General features: G+C 62.8%; 4 protein-coding genes across 4 annotated transcripts; all 4 read left to right on the top strand.

Moving 5' to 3' along the window:
- Positions 1–1,677: 1,677 nt before the first annotated feature.
- On the top strand, positions 1,678–4,671 carry LMJF_09_0420 (putative tyrosine phosphatase; the record flags this gene model as incomplete). Its single annotated transcript, XM_001681164.1, has 1 exon — positions 1,678–4,671. The coding sequence occupies one exon, from the start codon at positions 1,678–1,680 to the stop codon at positions 4,669–4,671; it is 2,994 nt and encodes a 997-aa protein (XP_001681216.1).
- Positions 4,672–6,841: 2,170 nt separating this feature from the next.
- On the top strand, positions 6,842–8,251 carry LMJF_09_0430 (conserved hypothetical protein; the record flags this gene model as incomplete). Its single annotated transcript, XM_001681165.1, has 1 exon — positions 6,842–8,251. The coding sequence occupies one exon, from the start codon at positions 6,842–6,844 to the stop codon at positions 8,249–8,251; it is 1,410 nt and encodes a 469-aa protein (XP_001681217.1).
- Positions 8,252–9,776: 1,525 nt separating this feature from the next.
- On the top strand, positions 9,777–11,522 carry LMJF_09_0440 (hypothetical tetratricopeptide repeat protein; the record flags this gene model as incomplete). The annotated part of the gene is made up of 1 exon (XM_001681166.1): positions 9,777–11,522. The coding sequence occupies one exon, from the start codon at positions 9,777–9,779 to the stop codon at positions 11,520–11,522; it is 1,746 nt and encodes a 581-aa protein (XP_001681218.1).
- A 1,286-nt stretch (positions 11,523–12,808) lies between these two features.
- Positions 12,809–15,613, top strand: LMJF_09_0450 (conserved hypothetical protein; the record flags this gene model as incomplete). The annotated part of the gene is made up of 1 exon (XM_001681167.1): positions 12,809–15,613. The coding sequence occupies one exon, from the start codon at positions 12,809–12,811 to the stop codon at positions 15,611–15,613; it is 2,805 nt and encodes a 934-aa protein (XP_001681219.1).
- Positions 15,614–15,629: the final 16 nt, after the last annotated feature.

A 15,629-nucleotide genomic window follows, 5' to 3' on the forward strand; every position in this document is an offset into this window, starting at 1 on the left:
CGCACGCAGCGCCGGTGTCCTCTCCAGTTGTGTTCTCTCTCGTTCTCTGGGCGCGCTGCCACGGTGCTCGTCCGCGATGGAATTGTGGGGGCAAGAGAAGGAGGAGGAGGTGCACGTGTGCGTCTACCATCCCCTGTTAGATTACGTGCCTTCCCTGTGAAGGTATCGGATACTTACGCATAGATGACCCCACATGCGTACGCACAGAGATGTGTTGTTGCCGTCGCGATATCGACGTTGTTGTTCGTTCATTCCAGCCACCCCACCACCACCACCACCACCACCACGCGACCCTCCATCGCACACACGCTCTTCCCACCTGATCGTCTTCATCGTTGCTTTCTGTGTGTGTGTGTGTGTGTGTGTGTGTAAGGCAGAGAGGGATGGGTAGTGTTGGGGGGAGGGGTTCAAGAGAGAACGTGCGAGAGCAGGTCTCTTGGAGCCTTCGCCTGCCTCTCGCCGCCTTGGGTGGTGTTCTCCTTTCACTTAGACCTTCGTTCTGTCGGTGCGTGTTTGTGTGTGTGTGTGCGTCTGTGTGTCTCTGTCCGGGGCCATCCCCCTCAAGCTTCTGCAGCTTCCCCTCCTCCCTCCTGCGTGTGCGTGTGCGCTCAGCTGGACGAGCAAGAAGAGCGAGCACAAGGAAGAAGCAATAGAAGCAGCGGGAGCATGGATGTCGTGTCGCCGCCCCGCCTGCCCTCCTTCGTCATTCCTCGATCCGGGGCAGCCTAAGAGCGGTAGATTGGGGGGGCGAGAGAAACACCGGGGGGTATGGGCACCGTGCGTGGCGCTGTGGATGATACGCAGAGCAGCGGCGATCCCTCCTACGGTGTACGGCTGCTGTTCTCCTCCTCTGTGCGTCTTCCGCCCGTTGACCAGGCTCTCTGCCGCCGCGTCCACGCATCATCGTATAGCTCACGCCTTCCCTTCTCCCTTACCTCTTCTTGAGGCTCCGCTCCATCGCCCCGCTATCAGCAGTGTTGGTGCGTGCCGTCGCGCGTGTGTGAGTAGCAATTACGAGCTGCAGCCCCTCCCCCGCTTCTGAACACCTCTTCTCCTCCCTTTCGCAGGCCCAAAATCCTCCGCCACATTGCTGATTGTGCGCTCTCGTGCTCCCCTCGCCACACACACACGCACATATATATATATATATATATATATACATATAGATATAGATATATGTATATGCAATCGTTCGAGGTATGTAGACTGCCAACGCGAGTGCATCAGTTGAAATAAATAGCTTCTTAACTCGCAGTTTTTGAGGCCACAGTCCGGTGTGGCAGTCGCAGTGTGCATGTGCATGTGTATACAGGTACCCCTCCCCCTTGACCTCCACCCTCCCCCACCCCAACCACCACCACCACCACCTCCCCTACACACTACACACTCGCTCGCGCTGTCCTTCGCCTCTTCGCTCACAAGATGCCGCCCCGGCCTTTGGATCCCACGCCCGCTGCACCCTCCGCGGCGACGCCCACCCCGTCCGCGGTGCTAACGCTACAGCGACTCCTCGACACGCAGCAAGCCACCGCCATCCTTCCAGGTCTTCTGTACTTTGCGTCCACGGGCGAATGCCTCTCCTCCTCCCTCGCTGGCAGCGTGGACTCCGCCGAGACGGCAGCAGGCGCATCAGCGCCGGTGGACTCGAGGGTGCCGTCGACATCGGCAGCGACGGCGATGTCCGTGGCCATGGAGGCCATTCATGACTTCTACTTCAAGGATAACTTCTTCACCAGTGGCGTGGCGGGGGCCTGCCGAAAAGGTAACAGCACGCGCACCATCCCGACCGCCAGGGCGGCCGTGGGTCAGGACGCCGTCTTTGTGTCGTTGCGAGGCATCCCTCCCTACCTCTACCGCCCCTTCTTCGCCGACTTCGGTCCGCTGGACATGAGCTGCTGCGTGCACTTCGCGCGGCGCCTCTGTGAGCTGCTGCGGGTGGTGACGGGATTCGACGTGCACGTCTCCCCCGCATCCGCTGCTGCTGCAGGAACCTTTGCCAATGGCACGAACTCGGGGACCGCTGCCCCTGCACACAGAAAGCGGGACGGAAGAGGACAGCCCGTGTCGGCGCCGTCTTACTCCCCGAGCTCCGCCTCGGCGGTCTCCACGGTCTCCCCCGGTTGTCCCCCGGCGACCACGCTGCCAGTGGTGGTGTGCGCCAGCCTCGACGCACAGGAGCGCGTGAACATGGCGTGCCTGGTCGGTGCCTTCTGCGTGTTGTGCCTCGGCTGGTCGGCCGTGGCGACGTGGTATCGCGGCTTCGCTGACATCTACCCCGGCTTTCTCGCCTACCGCGACGCGAGCCAAGGCGTGTCGAACTATCCTCTCTCCTTGATTGACGTGTGGGCCGGGCTCGAGCAGGGTGTGGCCCTCGGGCTAGTCAACGTGCACACATTCGACATTCCAGCCTTCTTGGAAGGCAAGCAGCACGACTACAGCTGGGTGGTCCCTCGTCGATTCCTGGCCATGAGCTCCCCGCAAGACGACAAGTCCGCGCGCACCGCTGAGGTGTTCGCACGGCGGCTGCGCCCGCTAGGTGTGCGGCTTGTGGTGCGCCTGAACGACAACCTCTACAACCCGTCGCCTCTGCTGCGGCTGGGCATACGACACGTTGACCTGCCATACGCCGACGGCAGCGTGCCGTGCGACGCGATGCTGCTGCGATTCCTGCAGGCGGTAGAGGAGCACTTCGGTGAATCAGTCGCGCCGGTCTCGCTGCAAGAGTGGTGGTCGGTGCCATCGTCGACCACCGCGACGGCGCGAGCGGGCAGCGCATCCAAGAAAGCTTCCTCAGGTGGCGCTAGTCACCGGAGGCGGGCGCTGCAGCCATGCTCATTCATGCACTCGGGCACGTGTCGCGGCATGCCGGAGGCGTGGACGGCAGCTCCCCCATCGGCGCCGCCCTCACACGCTCGGCGTCTGGACTCCGTCCACGCGAACGGCACGCAGGGCCACGGCACCTGCACCTTGGCGCCAGGTGACAAGGGTGCTGTAGCGGTGCACTGCCTCGCTGGCCTGGGCCGCACAGGCACCATGCTTGCCGTATACATGATGCGTCACTACGGCTTCACCGCGCGCGCCGTGATTGGGTGGATGCGGCTTTGCCGGCCAGGCAGCATCACCGGCATTCAGCAGCAGTACCTTGACGCGATGGAGCGACGTCTGCGGCCGCCGCCGCACATGCTGGCCGCGCTGCAGCTGAACTCGGCAGCCAAGCTGTACAGCGCTGCCAGCGGAGAGAGGCAATTTGAGCTCTCGTCGCGACGCACACGCTCGTCATCCTTGTCCGCTACCTCCTCCACGTCCGCACTGCCAAACGCGGCAGCCGCAGCGCAGGCGACGCGCGGACGGGGCGGAGCGGCGGCGACGGGCAGAAACCAGCTCGACGCTTCACCGCAGCCTCCCCTGGGAAACGCAACAACGGGCTGCATGCGCTCGACCGCTGCCGTGACCGCCTTTCAGACACACGGCAGCGTCGTCGCGGATGCGCGGCCGGCGACGGCGACGAGTATTGTGGGCGGCCACATTAGGCACGGTGATAGTGGCCGCACGAACGCGATGGCTGCTCGACCAGCGTCAGACGTCACCAGCGACATCGGCACATTCACGGACTTGGCGACGTGGACTGATCTCGCGGGACTGCGTGGGGCGCAGCAACAGCGGCAGCAGCTGCTGATGCGCCGCTTCAGCAACAGCAGCAGCGCCACCCTTTCTCTCAGCACAATCCAGGCAGGTGGGGAAGCGCTCGATGCAGTTGCACGTATGCCCGTCCTTGGAGACGACAGTCCGCAGAACAGGAGCGCAGCCATGGCGTCACTGAAGCGCGGTTCTGCCGCTGCTGCCGCCAGCGACCACAAGGCTTACATGCACCCGTCGCCTCGCGTGGATGACTGCAAGTACGCCTCGACGTACTTCGTGGCGATGGAGCGGGCGGGTGAGCTGCCGCACGTATACCCTTGGTCTACCACCTCCACTGCCAGAGGCGGGCCACGGGCATCCCACGGCGGTGGTCCGCGACCTGCTACCGCCAACACCTTTTGTGAAACGGCACCGCGAGGGGTGCGCCATCTCAGCTACCCCCGCTCAAGCGAATGTAGCATCGGAAGCGATGCAAGCCGAAGGAAGGAGACACGCACAGCGCCAGCGTCGGCGGACAGCTGCCTCCGCCCCCGCAAAGGTCCCACCAGCGCGCTGCAGCGACGGCGGCCCTACACGGCGGCGGCAGCGGTAAGCGTAGGGCCTCAGCTGCACGCGAAGCGACATCCGACCCATTATGAGCGCGGCGGCGCCGCCGACCACAGTGAGACAGACACCCACGCATCAGGTGACACGCCGCCGTGTTCTGACCTCTCCGAAAAGACGCAGCAGTCTCCTCGCCCCCGCCAGACAGCAACACGCACGCGAGTCAGGTGGGATGACAAGGGCGCTTGTCGCGCAAACCTCGACAATGCAAGGGCTGGCGACACCGCAGCTGCAGATCTCTGCGTTGACGTCAGGCTGCAAACGTCGCATCCACCATCGGCGCCGATGCGTTCATCTCTCCTTTGGAGCAATGGCGGTGTGACAGAACTGGAGGTTGGGCCGCGGTCGCCGCTGGTGCTGAGCCGCTCACCACTGGCAATCCCTGCAACATCGCTGCCCATGTGGGGCCGTCCTGTGCTTCGCACATGAGCCAGGAAAGGCACACCAAACACAGCAGCTAGACACTCCCCTCCCCTTCCACAGACGTGCAGGCATCCCTTGCGGCCGCTTTTTGTGGTGGCGGAGAACGGCATGGATAGGGGGCACTCTTCTGTCCCCGACCTCCGCCCTCCTTCCTTTGGGTCTCACCACCACCACCACCACTACCCGCCTCCTCCCCCCCCCTGAGGGGAAGAGGTGGGGCGACGCGGGTGTGCACGTGTTCTGTTGTCTGCGCGAACTCCCCCGCGCGTCATTCCGCATCCCCATGAACGGCTGCTGGCCGCAGGTGCACCCCCTCCCCCTCCCTTGCTTTCCTTTTGTTGCGTCTCACAGGCGCATGTATAGTAGTAGCCCTCCCCCCCCCTCCCCCTTTTCGGACGGCGTCACAGGCACACGCACGCATGTATGGTACGTATGTAAGTAATCGCAATCTCGCTGGTCCCTGCCGCCGTTGGCACCGGCTGTTTGTTTTGTTGTTTTTCTCTCTCTCGCTTCGTTCCGAAGGGTGTGCGGGGAGGAGTGTCTCTGAATCATCATCGCACGAGTGTGCCGGTGCGTGCGTCACTCACTCCCGTCTCTATCTCTGCCTCTCTCGCGTCTTTGCCTCTCCTGCTTGTCCCCAAGCCCCCCTCCCCATCCCCATCCTCATCCTCCGCCTCCTCCACGGTGTCTTCCTTGTGCGTGTATGTGTATGTGTATGTGTGCGCGTGTATGCGTGCGTGTGTGTGCACACGTTTTTTTTTTGCGTGCCCGCTCGTGTAAATCGCGTCCCCTCTCTCATGCCACGAAAACGTGCGTGAGCGTGCGCGGTTCTTTGTTGTCCGCATCCGACCCACCCTTCTTTCCCTGGCATCCTCTTGCCCCTTCTGTTCCTCTCCAGCTACGTCTCTTGCACCGTGCGCTCTCTCTCTCTCTCTGCCCTGCATGCGTATGCATCTCCGTGAATGTGTGAGGCTTGTGCCTCGGCGTACCTCGCCACACACGCACACGCGCATACCACACGGACTTCTACAAGAAAGGCGTGCAGCAAGAGAGAAGGGGAGAGGGGGCGAACACGAGGAGGCAGAGAGTGGGTGTGTAGCCCCCCCCCTCCTCCTCCTTCCCTCCTCCCACCACCTACTCGCCCCGCCCGCCCTTTATCCTTTTTTCGCACTGATACTTACCATAAGGAGATGGAAAGCAACACACGCGCCCCGCGCACCCGAGCGAACCCTCTGTTCGTACGTGTCTGCCCTGCACGGCTATCCCTGTGGATGGAGGTGGTGATGCTTCACGCCCCCTGCTGGCTTACCCTCCTCTTTACGGCACGCGAAGAGAGGCGCGTGCCGTGCACCACAGCTCTGCTGCTCGAATCCCTGTGGCACTGCTGGAGGCGCTTGTTCAGGGGGGAGGAGGAGGAAGAAGAGGGGAGAAGTACCCCATCACTTGGGGGAGGGCGCCTTGGCCAGGCTTCGCACGTGATCCTCTGCTCGCATAGCCGCCGCACCCACTCCATCGCCAATTCTTCTTCGCTCCCTTCTCTCTATCATGCAATGAACAGCACCACCTGCTGCCCTGACCCCCTCTCTTCCGCACACGCGCATACGTGTGCGCACGCAGTGGCACACTCCTGCGTCCTTTGCGAGAGCGCGACGAGACGCCGCCTTTGTCGTTAGGGCATACCCAAACACGCACACACACGTGCACCAGCGACACTCCCCGCTCCCCCCTCCCTCAACCCCCTGCAGCACACACACACACACTGACGCTTCCACGCTGACGCGTAGACAACCTCCGGTGTCGCTCAACTCCCGCGCATACACACACTCTTTTCGTTACGTTCTCTCTCGCTCAGCTGTCCTGCTGCTCTTTTGTTTTTTTCTGTGTGCTCCTCTTCCTCGCTGGGGTCTCCGTCCCTCCCTCTCTCTCTCCCTCCCTCTCCCGCTGTCTCTCGCTGTCTCCCCCTCCCTCCTCCTCACACTGTGCGCCGGTCCTCGCTGGCGTTGCCCTTGCGGTTCTCTAGCCGTTGTCTCCGTGCGTGTGTGGGTGTGTGTGGGTGTGTGTGTGTGTGTATGCGTCTCGCTGTTCCCTTGCTTTTTATTTTTATTGTGGATTCAGTGCTGCGTCACAGAGAGACGCACTCGCGCATCCGAACACCCGCGCCGCGGTGCGTCACCAGATGATCTCGGAAGAGGACAGCCGCCTGTTTGAGGCGGCGAAGCGGGCGCAGGTGAGCCGAAACACCGCCATCCACGTGATCGAGAATACCAACTCGAGCCGCATTCTCGCCGGGGCCTTTGTACGGGTGCTGCTGGAGATGCCCACTCGCAATGAGGGGTACGTGGTGGCGCGCATCCACAGCACGACCGCCGGTGAGACATACAGCGGCTTCTCGACCAACCCAGCTCAGACGACGAACGTGTATTTAATGCTAGAGCTTCCACCGCCTCTCGCCGCCATAAACGGCGTCCAGTATCAGCTGAACAGCGTCAGCAACAGCAGCATGGGCGAGGGCGAGTTCTGCGATTGGCTGCTGATGATCCGCAATGAGCCCACGCTGCGGGTGCCGACTGTGCAAGGGCTTAAGGAGGTGACGGCTCGCCTGCATCCGTACGAAGTGAGCCGGCACCGCTCCAACTTTCACGTCAGCGCTAACGGGTCGATGGCGGCCAACGGTCGAGCGGGTGTGGTCGACACAGGCGGCAACGTACCGCACCCGCAGCTGGCGCAGCAGCAGCAGCAACAGAGAAGTCTCTCCGCCCGCGGGGCTGCTCGGCAACGCCGCCAGAGCCTCGCCGCAAGCTCGCAGACGATGCTGATACCACCAATGCTGCAGGACGGTGCTCCCCTCCCCGACAGCGGCGATGCGCTGCTCAGGCGAAGTTCTGCCGCGATGTACGAAGGGGGCAGCAGCGGCGTCATCGCGAACGCGGAGAGCAGTGCGAGCGCCGCCGGCAGCAACAGCAACTATAACGTCAACAATCGCCTCGGACGACAAGGAACCGTGATGACGCGCGACTATAACCGCAACCCACGCGAGGACGGGCAAGCGTCGCACGAAATGTCCAACCCAGAGGTGCCGGGTATGAGCATCTACACCGCGGCACCAGGCAGCCAGCAGGAGCAGCAACAGCGAACTGTGCTTCCTCTTTCGCATGGTGGTGATGATGGTGGTGTGGCGGGTGAGAGTGACGGTGGCCCCGCCTTGGCAGCCACCACTTCCTTCATGACGCGCGCCGCCACCGACCCGAATATGGAGAGCGAGGACGACGAGATGGAGCGCCGTCTGCGGCAGGAAATTATGAACCACCTAGCCCAGGAGTGTGTCCTCTTCCCGAAAGAGGCGCAGGGCTACAAGCTCTCCCGCCTGCGCCTGTTGGAGCGAGACATGATCGAGTACCTGCAGCACGTCCGTGACGAGATTCAGGGTAAGCAAGAAAACTGCATTGTGTGCATGGACCACGTCCCCACAGTAATCCTGCTGCCTTGCAAGCACAAGGTCATGTGCCGACTGTGTGCCCCGTCGTGCCCCACCTGCCCGGTGTGTCGCAGTAAGATTGCGGAGATGTTCGAGCCGGAGGAGATCTAGGCAGATACGCCAACGAGGAACGAGAAGGTACTTACACATATGCACACCAGGTACACACTCAGTATGCAAGCATGCACGTGCGGACGCGCCGGTACACGATACCTGGCGCACCTTGGGTTATCACACCCCGCGCTCCTGAACATGTGTGCACATAGGCGCAAGGAGGGAGAAAGAGACAGAGACGAGGAGCTAGGTGAGGTAGCTCAGACGGTGCCATGCGCATGCGCCTCTCTGCGACGCAGCACATACTGGTCAGCGATCCGAGGTCGTACATGTACTTTTCCGACTCTGCCCTCGTCAGCTGTTGAACCCTTGAAGGGAGAGCTAGAGAGGTCGGGAGAGGGCGTCAGACACACAACCACGCGCGCGAAGTGGTTTGGGAACAATGACGGCACGCGAGGGAAGCGATGTCCAGCCTGGGAAGCAGGGGTGGGAGTTCCCTTCATGTCCTGTGCGCAGACGCTCTCTTGCTCTCCTTCGTTGCCTGTCTGTCTGTCTGAGTGTGTTCTCGTGTGCCCCAGCCACTCCCCCCCCCTCTCCCCCTTCGCTCGTGTTCTGCCCTGCGCATCGCCGCATGCGTGATGGGGGGTAACGAGAGAGGTAGAAAGAGATGTGTTTGCTTGGTCGAGTTGGACTTCAGCCCGTTATCCCTTGCGTGTGACTTGATTGTATGAGTGTCTCTGCATCCGTGTCCTCCCTCCCCCTTCCCCCGAACGGCCAAGAGAATTACTACGCGTGCGACCGCGACGGCGTGGCGCCTGGAAAAGATGAGGGGTGGGTGGAAGCACTCGACGCGAGGCAACGGACAGGCCGCGTGCCTCCCCTCCCCCCCCCCCTTCCAACACCACCACCACCGCCACCCTCCTCGTCACGTGTTGTGTCCGCCTCTGTGCCGCCGACACGAAAGGGCGCATGGAAAACGCCTAACACAAGAGAGGGAGGAACAAGGCGCGTTGGTTCGAGAGCAACGCTGGGCGCGAGCGCATCCCCGGAAACGAGCGACGCAAGCGACAACAACATCCGTACAAACAGCAGAAGACCGCGTCGATTCACGTGAGCAGCGGCGGGTCCTCTTCCCCATCCACACTGTGTGCTGTAGCCCTCCCTCCCTCCTTCCCTACCTCTGTCTGTCTGTCTGGCGCATAGACTCCTATACACGCATCCATACATACGCGCCCTCACGTCTCTGTTCGTGTGCGCTTCGCGTTGCAGCACAGCGTAACGTGGCGGGTGACACACATTCAAGTCTCCCTCATCCCCTCCTCCACTCTATCCATTCTCGTCTGTATCTTGGTGCATCTCCTTGGCTACGCAAGGGGCTGCAATGGCGAGTTTCGCTGCCGTCGAGGCCCCAGAGTTGCCGCCTGGTATGGATCCGGCCTACTACGCCCTCAGCCTGCTGCGTCGGCGTAAGCTGGAGGAGTGCATCAAGGTCTCCACCCACCACCTCACTCTGGCCACCACCCCGAAGTGCACTGGCTCTCCGGCAGGCGCCACGGCGACAACACTGCCCAGCACTGGCTTCATGGATGAGAGCATGTGGTTCATCCAGACAAAGGCGATGGTGCTGCAGAGCTGGTACGACGATGCCGAGATCGAGGATGACGGTGTCGATGACGTGCTCATGGAAGGCGAGCAGGCCATCGTGAGCACGGTGCACCGGCCCAACACATCCCTACGGGCGGCGCGGCAGGGCACCGCAGGCGGCGGTACGGCTGCTGGCGCTGTTAGTCGCGCTGGTCGACTTCGAACTTCGACCGGCGGTGGCCGGCCAGTGAGCAGTCGGTACGGCTACGCGCGGCCTGGCACGCTGCAGAACCGTCCCGGCTCCGTCCGCGGCGGTCCGGATGGCACGGCGGTGCGTCCGGTCACCGGCCGCTTCGTTCGGATCGGCACCGCATCCCTGCGGTCCGTACCGGGTGGACCGCACATCAACTTTCAATCCCTCAACCTTGAGCGCTACGCGCAGGAGAAGCCAATGGTAGCCAAGCTGCTGTGCGACTACCTCCTCTACGTCGAGCACAAGCCCAAGATGGCATTGGAGCTCTGCACGGCAGCGCTGCGTCCGGTCAAGCCTGTGACGACGCCAACAATCCCTCTGCCTTCAGCGCCCGGCGTTGCTGCCAAGCTGCCCATGGGCGGCGGTGGGGTAGGGCTGTCCCCGGTCCTCCCCATGGGCGCCGCTGCCGGAGCCGGCGTGGGTCCATCGTCTCCGCCCCCTCCCGGGAAGACCGCCGCGGCGTCTGCAGCGCAGGAGCAGGTCGGCATAGCGAATGCGAATGACTGGTGGTGGAAGGCGCGCCTGGCCAAGGCGAACTACCAGCTGGGGCTGTTGCGGGAGGCGGAGAAGTATCTCAAAGCCGCTCTCTTCGACGCACCAACCAACACCAGCGTCGGGGCAGGGATGTTAGCGAAGGAGTCGAAGGCGTGGCCAGGCGGTGGCGGTAGTGGCGGCGGCTTTCAGAAAGGCCGTGCCTTCGCCAACTACAACACAAGCGTCGTCATGCAACTGGGCAAGGTGTACCTCAAGATGGATCAGCCACTGACAGCTCTCGAGACATATGAGGCGGCGCTCGAGGTGAACCCGGTTGACCACCACATAGTCCTTTGCTGTGCGCGTCTACGCGACGAGCTGCGTGAGCCCGGCACCGCCTACGCCCTCTACAACCAAGTGCTGCGCCTCGATAGCAGCAATATCGAGGCCATTGCCTGCATCGGCGCGCACCTCTTCTACGAGCGCAACCAACCAGAGCTGGCGCTGCGCTACTACCGCCGCCTGCTGCAGATGGGCTTGCACACGTCAGAGGTGTGGACGAACATGGGACTCTGCTCCTTCTACACGTTCCAGATGGAGCTTAGTCTGCGCTGCCTGTCCCATGCGCTGGCGCTGTGCAAGGAGGACAGTCAGCGCGCAGATGTGTGGTACAACATCGGGCACGTGGGCATCGGGATGGGCAACATGGCCTTCGCTGAGCGCGCCTTCCGTCTTGCCGTCAGTGCCGACGTCACGCACGCCGAGGCGCTGAACAACCTGGCGGTGTTGGCCTACGAGAAAAGAAACGAGAAGACCGGGCGTCGCCTCCTCGACACGGCGGTGCTCGTGGCACCGGGACTGACGGAGGCGCTGTACAATACCGCCGTCATCTCCTTCCAGACAGGGGAGCTGGAGTTGTCGTATCAGATGGTGATGCGGGTGCTGGAGGCAGAGCCAGACCACCCAGAGGCGGTGGTGCTGCAAGGCAAGCTGCGTGAGCGCTTCCTCGCGATTTAGACATGCCACCTGGTCGATCAGCACCTTCCCCACCGCTGCTGCTGCAGTTTCGAGTACTCGCCCACACACACACACACACACACCACCTGCATATGCGGTTTTCTATGAAGCGGGCACGCGCAAGCATCATGACTAGAGCACCGTGCGTGGATGTATATATACATATATATATATATGTATATATATGTGTGTGTGTGCTGCTGTAGCATGTATATGCACTTGTATAGGAATGCTTTGATCGCCTGTGCGTAGCGCATTCGCCAGTACGCAACGCGTTACAGTCAACAGGCACGCAGAGACGAACAGCGCGGCGGAGCCCTGAGGCAGTGAGTGAGGTGCCGCCACTGATTTTTCCACCATGACTACCACGTGTACGACCACACAAGCGTATCGTGTAAGATATGCAAAGTCACCAGCGCTCGTCTCATCACGCGTGTGCCTTTGCCACCTCATGGCAAAGTGGCAACAGGGGAACTCCAGCAACCTCCGCTCGCCCCTCCCTCCTATTACTCTCCCTGGCGCGCGCACACACACACACATACGCCAAAGGAAGCGCGGCCGTCGTACACACGCGCTTCATTGACAGCGTCAGTGTCTCCCCGCGCACGGGCGCAGACAGGCACGCACGCATACGCACATACATGTTGCTCTGCCCGATCCGTCGATCTGGCGCTGTTTTTCTCTTCCACCTCCTCCTCCTCCCCCCCCCACCCCTCCACCCGCCTCCGCTCCCGTGCAGGGGGATGGTGGACATCGCCTACAGCATCGTGCCGCGGTATCCTGAACCTTTTCCATCTCTTTGACCCCCCGCGCGAGCGACTGCACGCGCTCCCTTAGATATAGACGTCACCTTCATTGCAGTGGTGGTGTGTGCGTGTGTGTGTGTGTGTGGATGGGTGGGTGTGTGTGGAACGCTCGTAGAAAGAAACCTGACGCCTGCGTCGTTCCCCTCACCTCCCCCGCCACCACCCCTCTCTCCCGCACATATCCCCCACTTTTCGCGAATGAGCATCACTCCCCGAGACCCTCGCCGGCCGCCACTGGCGACGATCGCCGCCCTCAGCAACGCTGGGCACGTGACCTCTCCCACACCGAACACCAGCGCCCCACGTGGCGCGTCGCCGCCAACGCAGCCCTACCTGCATCACACCCCACCATCCCGTAGCAACGCCCAGCTGCTGGCCGGCATGAGCCCCACCACCATGTCTTTCCTCTCAGGGCTCTCTGCCGGCCTTGCTCCAGGGACGCCGAGAGTCGCTGGCGTAGAGGCGACCCTCGAGCCGCCCATGGAGAAGAGCACTGGTGATGGGGTGCGCCAAAACCCACTGGGTGCAGCATCAGCAGCGGCCGTCGCAACAAGCGACGATATTCTGCGTGGCATCTACAACGAGAAGCTGCAGGCCAGCGTCCGAAGCATCATCACGACTCTCACGACGGAGCTGCCGCAGGACCACATTTTCCTTCAGCTGCTGGCGGACCCCACAACGCTGCAGTACTGCAAAGTGCGTCTCGCTGAGGTCGTTGAAGGCTTCCTGTACTCGACGCAGGCAGAGCAGTACCATGCACTAGCCACCGAGCTCGCCCGAGGCGAGCGGGACTGTGCGCTGCTGCACCAGCGAATCGAAGAGCTCGAGGCCGCGCTGGCGGTGGCGAGTGCGCCGGCCCGATCACCAACGCCGCAGCGCCAGGGGTTCTCGTCGCATGGAGGGAAAAGCAGCACCTGCGACGACCACGCTCACCCGGCGGCGCCGGCGGGTTCGTCGCAGACCTCGTCGCCTACCATGATGCCCGCACCGGCAGCGGCAGCCCCAACCGCCTCCTCAGTCTCCCCCAGCATCCCTGCAAACCCCATGGAAAACGAGGAGGCGCGCCGCGAGCTACTCCGTGTTCTCGAGCAAGCCACGCACGACCAGGAGCTGCTCCGCTGCACCCAAGCGCTGCAAGCGGTCAGCAAAGTAGTCAACGTCGCCCAAGACGAGCCGCACTGCGACGACAAGTACTTCTTCGAGAGGGAACTGCTAGGAGAGTTGTACAAGTGCGTCCACTCGCTGCTGCACTACGTCGACGGCGCGCTGGAGAGTCAGGAGCTGCTGCGATGCGAAATTCAGCAGCAGCAGCAGCACTGGTTGAACGGCGCCGCCGCGGAGAGCAACCACCAGGATATCGATGACGACGCCGTCGCTGGTAGTGCGGTGAGCGCCGACCGCTCCGCATCCGCCTCCGTCGGCACAAAGGGCAGCGGTACTCCTGGAGTGTTAGTCTCCGGCTATTCGACGCCGCGACATCCGCAGGTGTCGCTGGGCAACGCGGGCACGGCGCTGATGAGCAGCGCCGTCGGCTCTCGCTTTTCGTCCGTCTCCTCCCCTGCCGCTGCTGATCACACGCGCCCCATCCAGCAGCAACGCAAGCGACTGCAGCGACTGGCAGAGCAGCTGCGGGAAGGACAGCAGCGCGCCAGTCAAGTGCTCCAGACGCTGGCGCACATGGAGAGCGCGCGTCGTCGTGAGGTGGCGCAGCTGGAGATGGCAGTCGCCGCCGCGCGCGAAGAGGCGTCCGTCGCCACCAGCGCGGCAGAGAGTGCGCGGCAGGTGAAAGAGAATTCGGAGCGGCTGCACGCCGAGCACGCGGCCTTTGTCGCCAGAGAGCGGACGGAGCTGCGCGACCAGCTGGCTGATGTGCATGCGCAGCTGGCAGCAGCGACACAAGACGTACACGCGGCGCGGCGTGAGTTGCGCAGCGTCACAAGTAGAGCCGAAGCGGCCGAAGAGAGAGAGAGAGACCTCGCCGCAGAGCTAGCTGCCCTCAAGGCCGCCATGGCGCGCCGCGACGCGGAATGGCAAGAGCAGAAAGCCGACCGCGTCGCTCAGCAGGCCGAGCTGACTGCTCTCAAAGCCGTGCATCAGTCCACCGTCGACGCCCTTCAGGATGCCGCACGGGAACTGCTGTGTCTGCGCGTAGAGGGGACAATGGCGGGTCTTAGCGCTCTCTACCAGGAAGCTAAGGCCGCCAAGGCAGAGTTGCTAGAGCGCGAAGGCTATCGACCTCTCTCCCACAGATGCAGCATCGCTGTAGCAACGCAGCAGGAGGTTGTGCGGCATGCGCAGGTGCAGTCTCAGCTGGCCGAATCGGCGCAAGCGGAGCAAGCAGTGGCTCAGCGTGGGTGCATGGATGCACTTGGCGTGCTGCTGCGCTCCATGTGGGCCGATGAGGCTATCGAGTCTGCGCTAACACCGTCGTCCGCGAGCACAGCCGCACTGGTTGTCACTGGGACTCATTCGACAGACGGCAAGGACGCGAGAGAAGCACCCAGAGGCGGCCGCGCACGCCGCGGCAGTCGCACCGGCATTTGTGGCAACACCACCAGCGGCAACGCGGAAGACCCTGGCGCAGAGAATCCAAGAAGCTCGCACGGCTACCGCCTTCCCACAACGCTGGCAGGACTCTGCACCTCCCTGGAGTACGCCTACAACAACGTCCGTGCCCGGCACAGTGCCAGACAGCAGACAATTGACTCGCTGCGCGCTGCACTGGTGAGCAAGGACATCGAACTGCGCGCGGCACAGGCCAACGATGCACAGCTGCGAGAGCTGTTGAAGGCAGAGCAGGCTAAGGAGGAGCAGTGGAAGGCAGAGATGGCGCAGCTTAGTGATCAAAACCCGATGCGAGGGCTGCTCGCCCGGCAGGAAAGGCTGTTGAAGGCCGTCAGCGATGAGCGCAACGAGCTGCGCCGACTGTGGAACCAACTGAGTGGCGACTACATTACCCTGGAGCAGCGCAACGGCGCCTTGCACGCGCGGTGCGCCGAGAAGGAGCACGAAAATGCACGGCTGAACGGAATGCTGCGACGCGGCGGTGCGCCGACCACTCCAACCGGCCCTTGTCGCAAAGACGCCGCTTCGTGCGGTGCCGCGCGAGGCCCATCCGCGATCTCGAAAGCCGCGGAAGCCGCGCCAAGGCTTTCGACGCTAGCAACAGCAGCGGCGCCGCTCGGCACCTCGGCCGATCGCCCAGCCTCCACATTGGGGTCAGGCTCTTCCTCTCCCTCGCACACCAACTCCACCGAAGCCTTGCCGAATCAAGTGCCCGAGTAGCGAGAGTCGCTCAACT

The sequence above is a fragment of the Leishmania major genome, chromosome 9 (assembly GCF_000002725.2).
Source record: "Leishmania major strain Friedlin complete genome, chromosome 9".
Taxonomy (NCBI): domain Eukaryota; phylum Euglenozoa; class Kinetoplastea; order Trypanosomatida; family Trypanosomatidae; genus Leishmania; species Leishmania major.